The sequence below is a fragment of the Carassius carassius genome, chromosome 4 (assembly GCF_963082965.1).
Source record: "Carassius carassius chromosome 4, fCarCar2.1, whole genome shotgun sequence".
Classification (NCBI taxonomy): Eukaryota; Metazoa; Chordata; class Actinopteri; order Cypriniformes; family Cyprinidae; genus Carassius; species Carassius carassius.
In genome coordinates, this window is record NC_081758.1 from 37,986,852 (window position 1) to 38,004,301 (window position 17,450).

The 17,450-nt window shown below is 35.9% G+C and overlaps 1 protein-coding gene across 2 annotated transcripts in view; it reads right to left on the reverse strand.

The window, feature by feature from the left end:
* The window catches only part of LOC132139977 (metal transporter CNNM4), a 43,808-nt gene that overhangs the window by 17,337 nt on the left and 9,021 nt on the right, over window positions 1–17,450 (reverse strand). For both annotated transcript variants that reach the window (XM_059548720.1, XM_059548721.1), the window contains exons 2-4: window positions 11,920–12,063; window positions 11,458–11,592; window positions 10,505–10,674 (exon numbers count right to left, since the gene is read on the reverse strand). In XM_059548720.1, coding sequence (XP_059404703.1) covers window positions 10,505–10,674; window positions 11,458–11,592; window positions 11,920–12,063 — 449 coding nt within the window. The remainder of the gene's footprint in view (window positions 1–10,504; window positions 10,675–11,457; window positions 11,593–11,919; window positions 12,064–17,450) is intronic.

The window sequence follows — 17,450 nt, forward strand, 5'->3', positions numbered from 1 at the left end:
ATGATTTACTAATATTTTTACTAATATTTTTAAAGAAATTCTGCCAAACTGGCTGACAAACTCATACTTTTTAAAAATATAAAAAAATCAAAGTAAGCCACATGATGGCTTAATGTAAGAAACAGTCAAATTTAGGTCACTATTCAGTTAGAATTTTGACTTTGATTGACAACTGACACTTCTTTGCCACTGTATGCTTTCACTGTATAGAAATAATCAGCTAGACTGTTTATCAAAACATCTCCCTTTTTGTTTTTCATTAAAACAGGGTTTAAGTTTAAATAAATGATGCCAAATTCAAGTTTTCGGGTGAACTTATCCTTTAAATCAATTGAAGACAGGGCCATAAGCCTTTGCCAATCTGAATGGAGAACATTCCACACGACTAGTTTCCCAGACACAAGGAAAACGAGAGTAATTTTTTTCTGGAAGGTGAACGGACACATAAATGAACAAAGGTAAAGACTTGCAGTCAAATAAACTGAGAAGGCTCTGGGTGAATTACAGCGATAGAAGTGTGTAAATGTGAGCTCTGGTCAAGAGGAATGTGAGAACTGTAGCACAGTAAATCCACTGAGACAATAATGATGCTCACACACACACATAAGGGGGCCGAATACCACAGAGTGACTGATGTCCACACAATGAGGTGCACAATGCAGCATGATCACATTGTTGATACACACACACACACACACACACACACACACACACACACACACACACAAACACACACACAGACAGTTGCCTTTGCAAGAATCAATGGAGTGAGACTGTTTGCAGGGAGGGGACTGCAACGGCTGCATGAATCCGGTTTTTCTGGAAAGATCAGATCAACCACGTTTTACAAATATATGAACTGACCTTAACGAGAAAGACCTCCAGGACAAAAAGCATGCACACACACACACACACACACAAACATAAGAAAATCGTCCTTGTGCCACTTAATACACAAATCCATGGCTGTGAGGTGGGCAAAGTGTGTATGTGTGTGCTGGCAAAGGGAAAAGTTCACATTTATCAATCATAAACACACTTAAGACGGCATTCCCCACCTTAAGATGTCAACAACAAACAATCTTGCATACCTAGACAACTGACACTTCTTTGCCACTGTATGCTTTCACTGTATAGAAATAATCAGCTAGAACGTTCAAAACATCTCCCTTTTTGTTTTTCATGAAAATAGGGTTTGAGTTTGAATAAATGACGCCAAAGTCAATTACTGCATAATTATTATGATGATTAAACATTGACTTCTCTATTGTATGCATGCATATATATATAGCCAATATTTTATTCACAATAGAACATAGATAACATAGCAAATGTTTAAACTGAGAAAGTTTACAATTTTATGCACAAAATGAGCTCATTTCAATTTTGATTTCTGCTACAGGTCTCAAAATAGTTAGGACGGGGGCATGTTTACCATGGTGTAGCATCTCCTTTTCTTTTCAAAACAGTTTGAAGACGTCTGGGCATTGAGGCTATGAGTTGCTGGAGTTTTGCTGTTGGAATTTGGTCCCATTCTTGCCTTATATAGATTTCCAGCTGCTGAAGAGTTCGTGGTCGTCTTTGACGTATTTTTCGTTTAATGATGCGCCAAATGTTCTCTATAGGTGAAAGATCTGGACTGCAGGCAGGCCAGGTTAGCACCCGGACTCTTCTACGACGAAGCCATGCTGTTGTTATAGCTGCAGTATGTGGTTTTGCATTGTCCTGCTGAAATAAACAAGGCCTTCCCTGAAATAGACGTTGTTTGGAGGGAAGCATATGTTGCTCTAAAACCTTTATATACCTTTCAGCATTCACAGAGCCTTCCAAAACATGCAAGTTGCCCATACCGTATGCACTTATGCACCCACATACCATCAGAGATGCTGGCTTTTGAACTGAACGCTGATAACATGCTGGAAGGTCTCCCTCCTCTTTAGCCCGGAGGACACGGCGTCCGTGATTTCCAACAAGAATGTCAAATTTGGACTCGTCTGACCATAAAACACTATTCCACTTTGAAATAGTCCATTTTATATGAGCCTTGGCCCACAGGACACGACGGCGCTTCTGGACCATGTTCACATATGGCTTCCTTTTTGCATGATAGAGCTTTAGTTGGCATCTGCTGATGGCACGGCGGATTGTGTTTACCGACAGTGGTTTCTGAAAGTATTCCTGGGCCCATTTAGTAATGTCATTGACACAATCATGCCGATGAGTGATGCCCTGTCGTCTGAGAGCCCGAAGACCACGGGCATCCAATAAAGGTCTCCGGCCTTGTCCCTTACGCACAGAGATTTCTCCAGTTTCTCTGAATCTTTTGATGATGTTATGCACTGTAGATGATGAGATTTGCAAAGCCTTTGCAATTTGACGTTGAGGAACATTGTTTTTAAAGTTTTCCACAATTTTTTTACGCAGTCTTTCACAGATTGGAGAGCCTCTGCCCATCTTTACTTCTGAGAGACTCTGCTTCTCTAAGACAAAGCTTTTATAGCTAATCATGTTACAGACCTGATATCAATTAACTTAATTAATCACTAGATGTTCTACCAGCTGAATCTTTTCAAAACTGCTTGCTTTTTTAGCCATTTGTTGCCCCCGTGCCAACTTTTTTGAGACCTGTAGCAGGCATTAAATTTTAAATGAGCTAATTAAGTGGATAAAAGTGTAAAATTTCTCAGTTTAAACATTTGCTACGTTATCTATAATCTATTGTGAATAGATTTAACTTTTCCGGAATTCGGGTTGTATATATATATATATATATATATATATATATATATATATATATATATATATATATATATATACACACAGTACAGCCCAAAAGTTTGGACACACCTTCTCATTCAAAGAGTTTTTTTTTATTTTCATGACTATGAAAATTGTAGATTCACACTGAAGGCATCAAAACTATGAATTAACACATGTGGAATTATATACATAACAAAAAAGTGTGAAACAACTGAAAATATGTCATATTGTAGGTTCTTCAAAGTAGCCACCTTTTGCTTTGATTACTGCTTTGCACACTCTTGGCATTCTCTTGATGAGCTTCAAGAGGTAGTCACCTGAAATGGCCTTCCAACAGTCTTGAAGGAGTTCCCCGAGAGATGCTTAGCGCTTGTTGGCCCTTTTGCCTTCAGTCTGTGGTCCAGCTCACCCCTAAACCATCTCGATTGGGTTCAGGTCCGGTGACTGTGGAGGCCAGGTCATCTGGCGCAGCACCCCATCACTCTCCTTCTTGGTCAAATAGCCCTTACACAGCCTGGAGGTGTGTTTGGGGTCATTGTCCTGTTGAAAAAAAAATGATGGTCCAACTAAACGCAAACCGGATGGAATAGCATGCCGCTGCAAGATGCTGTGGTAGCCATGCTGGTTCAGTATGCCTTCAATTTTGAATAAATCCCCAACAGTGTCACCAGCAAAGCACCCCCACACCATCACACCTCCTCCTCCATGCTTCACGGTGGGAACCAGGCATGTAGAGTCCATCCGTACACCTTTTCTGCGTCGCACAAAGACATGGTGGTTGGAACCAAAGATCTCAAATTTGGACTCATCAGACCAAAGCACAGATTTCCACTGGTCTAATGTCCATTCCTTGTGTTCTTTAGCCCAAACAAGTCTCTTCTGCTTGTTGCCTTTCTTTAGCAGTGGTTTCCTAGCAGATATTCTCCCATGAAGGCCTGATTCACACAGTCTCCTCTTAACAGTTGTTCTAGAGATGTGTCTGCTGCTAGAACTCCGTGTGCCATTGACCTGGTCTCTAATCTGAGCTGCTGTTAACCTGTGATTTCTGAGGCTGGTGACTCGGATGAACTTATCCTCTGCAGCAGAGGTGACTCTTGGTCTCCTTTCCTGGGGCAGTCCGCATGTGAGCCAGTTTCTTTGTAGCGCTTGATGGTTTTTGTGACTGCACTTTCAAATTTTCAAAGTTTTCCCATTTTTTCGGACTGACTGACCTTCATTTCTTAAAGTAATGATGGCCATTCGTTTTCCTGTACTTAGCTGCTTTTTTCTGGCCATAATACAAATTCTAACAGTCTATTCAGTAGGACTATCAGCTGTGTATCCACTTGACTTCTGCACAACACAACTGATGGTCCCAAGCAACCCCATTTATAAGGCAAGAAATCACACTTATTAAACCTGACAGGGCACACCTGTGAAGTGAAAACCATTTCAGGTGACTACCTCTTGAAGCTCATCAAGAGAATGCCAAGAGTGTGCAAAGCAGTAATCAAAGCAAAAGTTGGCTACTTTGAAGAACCTAGAATATGACATATTTTCAGTTGTTTCACACTTTTTTGTTATGTATATAATTCCACATGTGTTAATTCATAGTTTTGATGAATCAGTGTGACTCTACAATTTTCATAGTCATGAAAATAAAGAAAACTCTTTGAATGAGAATATATATATATATATATATATATATATATATATATATATATATATATATATATATATATATATATATATATATATTATTTATACATGCATGCATTCATATATATGTGTGTGTGTGTGTGTATATATATATATATATATATAGTTAAAGAAATAATTTTATGAACAATAAATAACAAAAAAGAAAAAAGAACTTCCTGGATATCCCAAACACAAAGTGTCATGGCAATTTGTCTCATACATTCATGGTATGACACACTGGTCATGCAATGCCAGCAGATGGGTTGTATAAATAATGGAGGTGTTGAGAAGAGATAATTTTTGTTTAGATGTGTGTGTACGTGCAGAAGGCCTCGGGAAGTTGCATCACTCAGTAACCTCTCCTCAGCTTCACTGTCAATCATTCACAAACACATAACGTGGGTGGCCAAACACACACTGTAAAATTGCTACGATGTTTGTTTAACAGGTCTTTGTTTGAGTAACTAACAACAGTGCTCATGTGCAGTGAAGAAAAGCAAACTTCAAGTATTTGTGTACAGGAGAGACAATCACAGCTTCTCTTCATGCACAGTTATAATTCTCTCCTTCACAAAACAGAGTTAAATAGGGATGTGCAAAACTACATATTTCCAAAATCAGTTAGACAGTGGTTTGTCCAAACGATTAGTCGCTCTTGAAGATGTCCTGTACAATTATGCCGGTCACTCCACCAAATGCATTTCTTCTATATAAAAAAAAAAAGCTATTTGTGTGGATTTTTTTAAACACAAACTAAAGAGCTATGTTTATCATGAATATCTAAAACCCAATTTTAAAGTCAACTCAACAAACATCAAATGATTTGAAGACACTAGTCATTTTAGCACATATACACAGGAGTGCAGCAGAAGAGAGTGCTATGTATCTTAAGCACAAAGCCTGACACCTCAGAGAAAGCAGCATTAATCTTTGATGAAGGTCACTCGGCCGCTCTCAGCTTGAGGCCGTCTTCAACCGGTGCCAGGAAAGAAAGGTCTCCATGTTGGGAAGTCTACTTGCAAGTGCACTTAATGTATTAAATAATAATCATAATAAATACAGCATATCCTGCTTCCACAAACCCATCATTGAGCCGCTTTAAATCATAAATAACAAAAGCCGCACCAACAGCTGCATGACATATTTAACAGTCTCAAACTGCTGCTAGTGTGCACTTCATAACCTATTAATGAATCTCCTTCTCACTGTGAATAATCTACACCGGTGTACTGACTTCAGACATTTTAACCGGAACGCTTGAACCTGACAAGTTAAATCCATGACAGTTCAAGGAACAAAGATCAGTGTTGTGAATTATTACGAGCCACAAACTACACAAGTTTAAGATGTGTCTATATGTATTATTTCTGCGGGTCTTAAATAGTCTTAATCACCCTTTCCAGAAATGATGGCATTAAAAAGGTCTGAAATTTGAGCAGAAAATCTTACATTCATAAAGTCATGGCATTAAGTGTTGCTTGCGCTACAAAAATACTTATCTTCTTATTTTTGTCCTATTTTAAACATCCTTAAATCAAGAGATATTTACTTCAGAGGCAAAATGAAGATATTAAGATTTGTTTTCTTAGAAACAGAAAACTGGAGCTTAAAAAAAAGTGTTAACTGAAATAAACATTTAACTGAAATAAAATGAAAACATAAAAAAATATATTTCAGCTAGTTGCCAATATTTCTCTTTTACATTTAGCTTAACATGACTTTAACTTAACTTAAAACTTCAACTGAAATAAAAATGTATAAAAACTATACATACCCATTTTAAAAAATAACAAAATGATTTATATTTAAAAAAAAACATTAAATGGAAACCGATAATAAAAAAATTAAAAATAAAATCGAACCTCAATGATACAAAAATAACTTCTTGTATTTTTCAAATTTGTTGCTAATACAACTCGCTGTATACTTTGTTGTGTATGGTTTCATTTAACAAACATACTGATGTATTGTGTTCCCTTTAATTAATTATCTAAATTTTCTTCAATTGATCTTAAAAGGGTCACCCATAATGAAAAATCTGTCATCATTTACTCCCCTCATGTTGTTCCAAACCTGTATGATTTTTTTTCTTCTGTTGAATGCAAAAGAAGATACTTGGAAAACATTAGTAACATAAGCTGCAGGTAGCCATTGATCTCCACAGTTTTTTGCCCACACTAGGTAGATCAAAGACTACCAGCAACTGCATTTAACAGAAGAAAAAAATCCATACATGTTTGGAACAACTTGATCGTCAGTAAATGATGATAAATCTACCTTCATAAAATCTGCAGAAACCCAGATTTCTTTTTCCTAATATGTGGTTTCCCCCGTTTTTATTTTTAGGATTATCATGGCTTTAAACACCCATTGTAGAGGAAAGAATGTGTGGGGTCTGTAATTCACTGAATCACTAAAAGGCTGAGGTGGGCATGTGATGTTTAACCAGCATGGGCTGAATGGTCTAATGATTGTTTAGAAGCCAATAATAACAACAACAAACCCAAGAGTGAGACGGAGAGAATGAATGAAGGAATAAGTGATGGATGATGGTACCACTGTGGGAAAAAGTACAACTAAATAACTACTCTTAAAAAATCATATGGATTTCTGCATGCTAAAAGCCCCCAAAATATGAGATGAGCTTCATCCAGGTGATAATGATTTAACACAGTGGCATATTTTAAACAAATGGTTTAAATAACCAAGCTAATGGATGGGAACGCATGTGCATACATATTTCATTAAACCTGTTTATTGGCAACTTTCATCACATGCTTTTTATTGCTAATTTACTAGAGTTGTGCAACAATTACAAGGTATTTTGGCCCAGTTTTTTTTTTTTTTATAAAGTATTTATTGTATTTCAGACATATTTTGGGGATGCGGTTCTTGAGAGAGAAGTAGACTTTTTTTTTTCTCTATGTTTTGAATTCTTTCTGATGAAACTTTTACTGGTAAGTTTCTTGAATCTTCAACTTTTATCTTTTATCTTCTGTTATCTTGTTGGGACAAACCACAGACCGGTTTCAGACCTGAACAGACCTGCACACCAGCAACACAGCTCCACTGCTGCGGAAGTCAGACAACAGTGGTTCTTTTTTCTCGTCTTTTCTCATCTAATAAAGTTTTTCTTCCTATTCATCAAAGAATAAAAATTTTTCTTTCCACAAAAATATTAAGCATTACAACTGTTTTCCACATTGATAATTATTAAGAAATGTTTCTTGTGCACCAAATCAGCATATTAAAATGATTTCTGAAGGACTGTGTGACAATCAAGACTGGAGTAATGATGCTGAAAATTCAGCTTTCTGTGACAGGAATAAATTACATTTTAAAATATATTTAAACAGAAAATGATTTCAAATTATAATAATTTTTCACAATAATTTACTGTATATTTGACCAAACTGGTAAGCATAAAGAGACTTCTTTCCAAATTTATCTCAAAGGAATAGTTCACCCAAAATTGAAAATTTGATGTTTATCTGCTTATAGTGATGCACGGGTCGGGGTTTTCTCCAACCCGCGGGTCCCACTTCTTTGAAATTATTTGGCCCGCCCCAGCCCGCCCTGCAAATAAAATAAAATTTCATGACCCGCCCCGACCAGCCCGGCGCATCGGGACACACGGACATTACGTTGCTACTTATACCTTCGTATCGTAACCTTATCAAAGAACCTAATAAAATATGAAAATATCTATTCCAGATATTTAATATAGGCTAAAGGTAATTGCACTATGATGGTTCATTCGTGAACAAATCTTTTAGGTGAACGAATCATTCTCGTTTACGTAATCCACTGACCATAGACAGTAAAAGACTCATTTCTCGTTCAATGAAGTTCTTCCCACAGCAGCGCGCGAGCGCGGCGCTATTAGCAGCGCATGCGCAGCTCGTGAACAGCTCTGTGAACTGCTTCATCCTGTCAAAGAGTTACTCAAGATGTGACGGAGCATGTGACTTGTTGAATGTAGTGAACGAATACGATCTTCTCGTAGGTGAAAGAGTTGAATGAACTGATTAATCTCGTTCGTGAATGAAATGAATGAGATTATACAGGGTCAGTCAGCCAAGCATGTAAATCTCGATCAGCAATCAGCAGATACAAAGCACAGTTATTGGTGCACATACGCTTGTTTTCATATTTGGAATACAGAACATAACTCAACAATTTACAATTTATTTAGACTATTTATTTAATGCGATCATGCACACACTTTAATAAAGCCAAATCAGTTTTTGTCACAAGTAAATACATTCATTGACTTAAGACACATAACACATAAGATACTCTTTTTTGCCAACTGAACGAATCAGTGAATGAATCGTTTTGGTGAACGAACTGAAAATCAACGAATCTCTGGAAAGAATCAAAATTTCAACCACTAAATTCCATGCAACATAAATGGATTTTTAAAAATTTAGTTTTTAGTTACCCGCCCCAACCCGACCCGCGGGGCCCGCAGGTTATGAGACGACCCACGCATCACTATCTGCTTACCCCAGGGCATCCAAGATGTAGGTGACTTTGTTTTTTTCAGTAGAACACAAACCAAGTTTTTTTTTAACTCAAACCATTGCAGTCTATCAGTCTTATAATGGAAGTGGATGGGAATCACAGACTTATAAGTATGGAATGATCTATGGACATTATTCAAAAGGAATTGCAAATTGTATTTGCAATTGCGTTTTCAATTTGTGCACGCATAAAATGTGACAATCTAAACTCAAATGCAAATCGCGCATTACCGTTTTCATTTTCGTTTAAGCAAACGCACAGTGTCTGCCAAATTTAAAATGGAAATGCAAAGTCCGTTTGCAATTGTGTTTTCCATATCTTACGAGCTATGAGCCTGTCATATTTAAATAGCAATATTAATTACCACATTTGCCTTTTCACTCTCTCTGCACTGTGCATGTAAACTGCCAAAACTCAAATGGAATCGCAATTCCTTTTGCATTTGAATTTCCAACGTCTACACGGAACCTGTCAATCAAGTGACAGGGGTGGGGCCATTTTATTGGCCGTGTTTGCATTGGGAAGTGACATCACTCACAGTCGACGGTAATAAATTATTATTAATTAATTAGTGTGGACTTTTTTTTATGCATCCACAAATTGAAAACGCAATTGCAAATACAGTTTGCAATTCGTTTTGAATAAAGTCCGGAATATCATCCAATATATAAGTGCATTACGGCCACATATCTCTCAAATGGACCACTGACACACTATCTACAATCTCAACTAGGAGTTTCAATTATCCACTTGAGAGATAGGTGGCAGTAATGCAATTTTAAGTCTGCTGTCCGCTGTAAAGCAAGAAGAAGAAGACGCCTCCTGCATCTGCTGCTGAGGACGTGCCTAGAAGAGTTCTGACAGTTCAGACATTGCGTGAATCAGAGGTAAAAAAAAACAATATAAATACTATTCTGTTTCTTGCACAGACCGATCGTTTTGTGTCTTTACACATCAATATTTACCGTCACAAACCACAGGGTTTAATTTGGTTTTGTTTGTGTGTATATATATTTTTTTTTGTTTTCACCATGATTACCATCCACTTCCATTATAAGACTGACAGACGTCAACGGTTTGACTTAAAAATCTCAGTTAATGTTCTACTGAAGAAACAAAGTCACCTACATCTTGGAAGCCCTGGGGCTGAGCAGATCAACACATTTTTTTTCAATTTTGGGTGAATATCCCTTTAACAATCCAAAACTTTTGAAAGGTAGTTTATATCTCAAAGTAACTTCTATGGTCCTCTGAAATTATATCATAATGCACAACATATGGACTGGAGAGATTACAGACATTTAGATGTTCTAAAACATCACCATATAGCCATGATGTGAGACAGGAAGTCTCATTTATACTCCTCAGTTTTAGCATGCGTCAACAGAAGTTAATGCCAAGCACACGCTCATGCTGAGAGCTAAAGCCTGTTGGCTTAAACTGCTTAAAACACCTTGTCTTGCTAATTGGCTTTAAAAGCCATCCAAGCCCTAACGCTACTAAAGATCAGGTAATTGGCATCAGTTTGTGCTGTTACCTGCAGTATGAGGATGAAGAAGTCCACGGGTTTGCCACGCAGGTAAAGGTAGTGGTGCGCCGATTTCTTATCACTCTCATTGAATTTGATCTCCTGGATCACATCGGGGTGTTTAAGGATACGCAGAAGAATTTTCTCTGAGATCTGAGACGGACTGAACAAATTAACCTCTGTGAAGACAGAGACAGAGACAGAAACAGACAAAGACGTTAAAATTAAAGCACATTTGAAATGCATGTCTTTCTTTTTGACAAACCGGTAGCACTTACAATAAAAATTAATATGTTAGTTTGCTTAATCTGTTATATTAGTAAATGATAATAGTTTGTTTGTTTGTTTGTTTGATCAATGCCAGCATTCAAGGCTATTTTCATGGCAAAAAATAAGATGTTTAACATCCTGAGTTAAAGTTAATTTCTATATATACTTAAGCATTTTTAACATTTCAAGTTGTATAATTAACATGAGTTTATGTATTCTGAACACAGATTAACAAATAGCATTAGCATATTTAATTAATTAAGCATTAACCTGATGTAATAAATGCTGTAAAAACGATGTTCATTGTTGGTTCATGAAGCATAATGCATTGACTAAAGCTGAACCTTATTTTAAAGTGATGATAGCATCAAAAGATTAAGAAAACCTGAAGTTTATGCAAATAAAAGGGTAAAAATAAAACTGGTTAAAAATGTGTCAGATTTTTGTTCATATTAAATACAGTTTGCATGCTTTCAATGTGTCTCTAGACTGGGATCAGGTAAATGTAAGTGTATTAAACTGATATGCAGGTACACTGGTCTTCATAAAGAGAATTTGCATTGATGACTTGATTGAAATGACATATCTGAAGCAGATTTTTAAGGACACTTTTGGTGTTCTGAGCACAATTGAGAGGATATTTTCTGTTCAGTGGACACGTACAGATACAGTGAGTCTGACTGATTGTTTACCTGTTGCAAGGAAGCGGTGAGCGGCGAGCATCAGCTGAGGAGAGATCTTGACTTTAGACTCACTCTCTTGTTTGAAGGCAGAGAAGTCTCGCTTGTTTTTATTGTGTGCCACTTTCTTTCTGGTACGGTTATCAGCTGCAAAGAAATGCACAAAAATCTCATTCATAAGGAATTGCGATGTGCAGAACGGGAGCAAAACACAGAGGATTTTACATCAAAGTTTTAATTCCATGATGATGATAGTGCTTTTCTCCAAAAATGATCAGCACATGTGTCTGTGATTTCGCAAGCAGAGTGTATGCGTGCAACCATTATGAAAAGATTTATGATGCTGGCCAGCAAGAGGAAGTCAAAAGTGTGCATTCTGGAGAATTTGTTGCTGTATGAGTGCTGTGTGGATTTATTTAAAAGATGACAGGCATTACAAGACACACGAACAACACAAAAACACATTCCACTCACTGTAGAGGTCAGACTCGTCCAGGATTTCTGATTTGATGATCTCCTCAATGACATCTTCCAGAGTGACCAATCCCAGCACCTCATAGAACGGATCTCCTTCTCCCTCATTATTAACTTTCTGAACTATCGCCAAGTGTGATTTACCTGCAGGAGAAGATAACGATTAATCAGATCAATACAGTAAACTTCCAATCAGTCAGATCAGTTATGACTGAACAAAAACTGCAGTCATTTAAATAAATAACAATACTCATTCATAAAAGAGTATTTGTGTTACTCTTTCAGTAAACAGCTGTTAATAATAATAATAAAAACAATAATGCAGTCAAATAACATTCCTCAAAGACCTTTAGTATTAAAGCAGAAAATGCCCTCATGAATAAGGTTTGGTAGAGCTTTGCATAAAAATAACATTATATTCTAATATAACATAATTAATTACATTAAACAATTGTCTGGTAAAGAATTATAAAGATAATATTATATATAACTGTATATTTCACGATTTAATGTAATAATTAGGGCTGCGCGTTTACGGAAAAAATCGGAATTGCCGATTATTCCCTTGAAATTGTAATTGCGATTATTAATTACGATTATCACGATTTACATTGAATTATGTTTATACCATTGTTTGATACATACCATATTTTTATATGAAAATAAACAAGCTGAAAACACTAACGGAAAAACGTTTAGTTCACCCTAATATTAAAATTATGTCATTAATGACTCACCCTCATGTCGTTCCAAACCCATAAGACCTCTGTTCATCTTCGGAACACAGTTTAAGATATTTTAGATTTAGTCCAAGAGCTTTCTGTCCCTCCACTGAAACTGTGTGTACGGTATACTGTCCGGTCTGTTGTGAGTGCGACTGCTGTGACGGTTGACGTACAACGCTGCTGACGTGTTTTCTGGTAACAAAGATAACACGTCGGCAGCGTCGTACGTCAACCGTCACAGCAGTCGCACTCACAACAGACCCGGAAGAGGAGACAATGCTGAATAAAGTCGTCATTTTTGTTATTTTTGGACCAAAATGTATTTACAATGCCTCAACAAATTCTAACTGACCCTCTGATGTCACATGGACTACTTTGATGAGGTTTTTCTTACCTTTCTGGACATAGACAGTATACCGTACACACAGCTTCAATGGAGGGACTGAGAGATCTCGGACTAAATCTAAAATATCTTAAACTGTGTTCCAAAGATAAACGGAGGTCTCACGGGTTTGGAACGACATGAGGGTGAGTCATTTATGACATAATTTTAATATTTGGTTGAACTAACCATTTAAGCCTCTAATGTGAACTATAAATCTGATTGGTTTCTTCTTTAAATTATAAAAAAGTTAAAATATTAGGGGTGCTCCGATCACGATCGTTAATGCGCATCTCGTCAGTAAAGCCGATTCTCTAATCAGCGGTAAATTCCATCAGGTGCGTGATTTCACATTGAGCAGCTGTTACTGCTCCTGATGGAATTTACCGCTGATTAGAGAACCGGCTTTACTGACGAAATGCGCATAACGATCGGAGCACCCCTATAAAATATGAATGGTATTATAATGTTACACTAAAACTAAAATTTAAATAATGGGAAAAAACCTTAAGATAACATAGAAAAACAACAACCACATCTTAAGCACGCAGAATAACATAATTGCCACTTTGAACGATTATGTAGTTGTGGCATCCATAATTGTAATCGCGATTAGAAATTTGATTGTGTAGCCATAATAATAATAAATTATATTACACAATATATCTTATCATTAATATAAATTAATAATATCAATATTTTTTATATCTAATACTATACATTACAATATTTCACATAATATTTCTGATTTTCCCGAGAAGTCTAAAAGCTATGGTTTTGTGGCACAAAACAATGCTCCGCCAAAGGCATGAGTTTTAGGGCAGGTTAAAAGTTTGCCTGACCAATGGCAGTGTTTGGAAAACCAATTTGAAAATACTCATTGTTTTTGCAATTCCATTTGGTGACACTAATGTTGCAGAAATAACACATTTTAGCTCTACAAAAGCACAGAAGTCAGAAAATAAAATTATAAATATACATTTGATTATACAACTCACTTGCTAAAGCATAATTATTTGAGTTTGCATTTATAATACATTTTACATTTTAAATCAGAGATTGCAACTACAGAGAGAAATTAAGCAACTAAGAGTGTGAGAGAAATGCATACAGTCCTCAAACCTTACAAAATGTACTATAGTGGCACGATGATGAATATCATTGTATTGAATGAGCGTTTACAACCATATATCAAGGTATTTACTTGTAGTGACCAAAGTACATTTTCAAAAGAAAATTCAAAGTGCTTACATACATAGTGAACGTTTTTGCTCAATTTAGAGATAGTAAAAGACAAAACAGTACTGTAGTTATCTTGTTTCTTTATAAACAGTTTTAAGGACAAACGGTAGAAGCTATGGGTTAACACAGTTTATAGGAAGGTCTGTTGTGGCCATGCAGCACACAAAGACCCAGGAAATCCTAAAGCGTTTGCTCATCAAAACAAAAAGCCTAAATCCAGTGTTACGTGTAGACATAACACACTGCTTCACTGACATAAATATCCACAACGGTGAACTGCAAAACATTATTTAGAATCTTGACTTACAAAATATTTCAACATAAATGTCTTGTCCAAAACCACTTCCTATTTTCTACCACAGACGTTTTGACTGCAATTGTTAGGACTGTCAAACAATCACTAGATTTCACTGCGACATGTGGCATGATCCTAAAATTAATGCTTCATGATATTTGTGAGGTATTTTAAGATACACTACCATACAAAAGTATGGTATTCAATTGTTCAAAAGTGATAGTAAAGACATTTATAATGTTACAAAAGACTTCAATTTTAAATGAATGTCATTCTTTCGAACTTTCAATTCATCCAAGAATCCTGAAAAAGACAATTTCCTATATATATATATATATATATATATATATATATATATATATATATATATATATATATATATATATATATATATATATATATATATATATATATATATATATATGTGTATATATATATGTTGTATTTCACATCATGTTATATTTTCAAAAGAATGTTTTTTAAAGAGTCAAACATAAGAACAAAGAAAGTGTAGCCTACTTTCAAGAATAATATGGTAAAAGTCCAAAAAACAATGGACCACATCTAAACGAAACATGGTAATATTATGGTAATTTTAACTTAGTGGACAGAGAATGAAGAGTTAAAACTTGCCTGCTTATCTCTCATCCCCGTGTTTGTAATGTGACAGGATGTAGCTAATAAAGCCTGTGCAGTGCATGCAGACTAAACAGACTAAACAAGTGTCTTTGCTTGAGAAAAGCATAAGTTAGTTCAGGACATTTTTGGAAAACAGATCTCTGACAGCAGATGTCCCAGCGGGCCTGCATTATGCTGCAGAGGATCACTTGAGCCAAATATAATGATGACAACATGAGAAACTATTTCATGTATCTACTGCCAAAACTACACCACACAAGCATAACAGAAAATAAAATATTTTGAACCACTGCCTCCCATATTTCCACTGTAAACTGAAAACAGCTTAAAGTAATAGTTCACCCAAAAATTGAAATTTGCTGAAAATTTACTCAGGCAATCCAAGATATAGGCGAGTTTGTTTTTCATTGGAACAGATTTGGATAAATTTAGCATTACATCATCTGCTCACCAATGGATCCTCTGCAGTGAATGGGTGCCACCAGAATGAGAGCCTAAACAGCTGATAAAACATCACAATAATCCACAATTAATCTGCATGACTCCAGTCCATAAATTACCTATCTTGTGAAGTTAAACAAAACAAAAAAGATTTCATCATTCAAGAAAAGTTCACCCAAAAATTAATTATTCGGTCAAAAACTATGAATTTCTTATGTTGAACACAAAAGATGATATTCTGATGTGTAAATAGTTAGTGGTAGCCATTGACTTCTAGGAATTTTTTTCCCCACACTATGGAACTCTGTGGCTACCAGCAACTTTTTGGTTACCAACATTCTTGAAAATATTTTATTGTGTGTTTAACAGAATAATGAAACTATCTAATAATGATTTTTCATTTTTTTGGTGAAATAACCTATGGTGTTCTAACCTTAAATTGTTGCTCGAGTCCATAATCCATAATAGCGCATTGCCAAAGATCATTCCCTGTTATCCTCTTGCATCAAAATCTTGATCTATGCATATTTCCCTCCTGATGCAGACGGGACCACTTTTGCATTGGATGAAGCATCAGGTCTTATTGATGGATTGGTTTAATTTAAATACACAGTTTTTTGCTTCACAAGATGTTGACTGATGGACTGGAGTGGTGTGGATTATTGTGATGTTTTTATCAGCTGATTAGGCTCTCATTCTGAAAGCACCCATTCACTGCAGAGGAACCATTGCTGAAAGTGATGCTAAATTACTTCAAAAAACAAGCTCACCTACATTTTGGATAAGTAAATTTTAATTTTACTGCACTTTGTTTATGCTGTCTATGGGCAACTGATCAACCCAGAATCTGAATGCAAATCATAAAGTTTAACACTAAGCTTTAACCATAGTAAACCATTAAAAATACAAGATTTGGCAGGGCTTAACATACTAAAAAACAAATGTTTCTTCATAATGCTTTTCTGTGGGGAAACGATTACCTTCCAAATGCAGCTCCAAAAAAACTCAAGTCTCAACTTGAAGTCAATCTACAAGGTGAATTATTAATATTTCTGATTAACTGATTTTATTTTACAGTAAAATCTTCTTCAAAATATAATGAATCAATAAAATTAACATTTACTTTTAAAGTTGACTTGGCCTTAAAAGGCTTGTGAACGTGAGTGCCACACACAGGTTTATCAAAGCCAGAAAAAGACACATAAAATACTTCACTTCCAATCCTATTTAATTTCTCATAAAAATACGAACTATGCATATACCCTCTGTCCCTTCTGTATTTCACTAGACAGTTATGTGTTGTGGAGTCATCAATCCCTGCGGCTAAAACAATGCCCCGTCTGTCTGCATCACTGAACCGGCTCATTCACTGACACACTCTGTGCTCTGCGCTCCACCACGCTCGATTACAAACCCTCAAATAAATGCGGGTTCTTACTACTCATCAAAGAATCCTGAAAAATATCATGCTTTTCAACGTTGATAATAATAAGAATAATGTTTCTTGAGGGGCCAAGCAGCATATATTAGATTGATTTCTGTAGGATCATGTGACACTGAAGACTGGAGTAGTGATGCTGAAAATTCAGCTTTGCGTCAAAGGAATAAATTACATTTTAAAACAATTATATGCGTCACAATACAGGTGTGTCATCTGATTCAGTAGACGTCAGACAAACTTGTTTTGAATTTGGATCATTTCTCAGAATTTGGTTAATATATCACTTGAAGCTACTTTCTCAAAAACTGCAGCATTTTAAAGAAAAAGTTTTTAGAGTAAACAACTCTGGTGAGTGAAATGACAAAT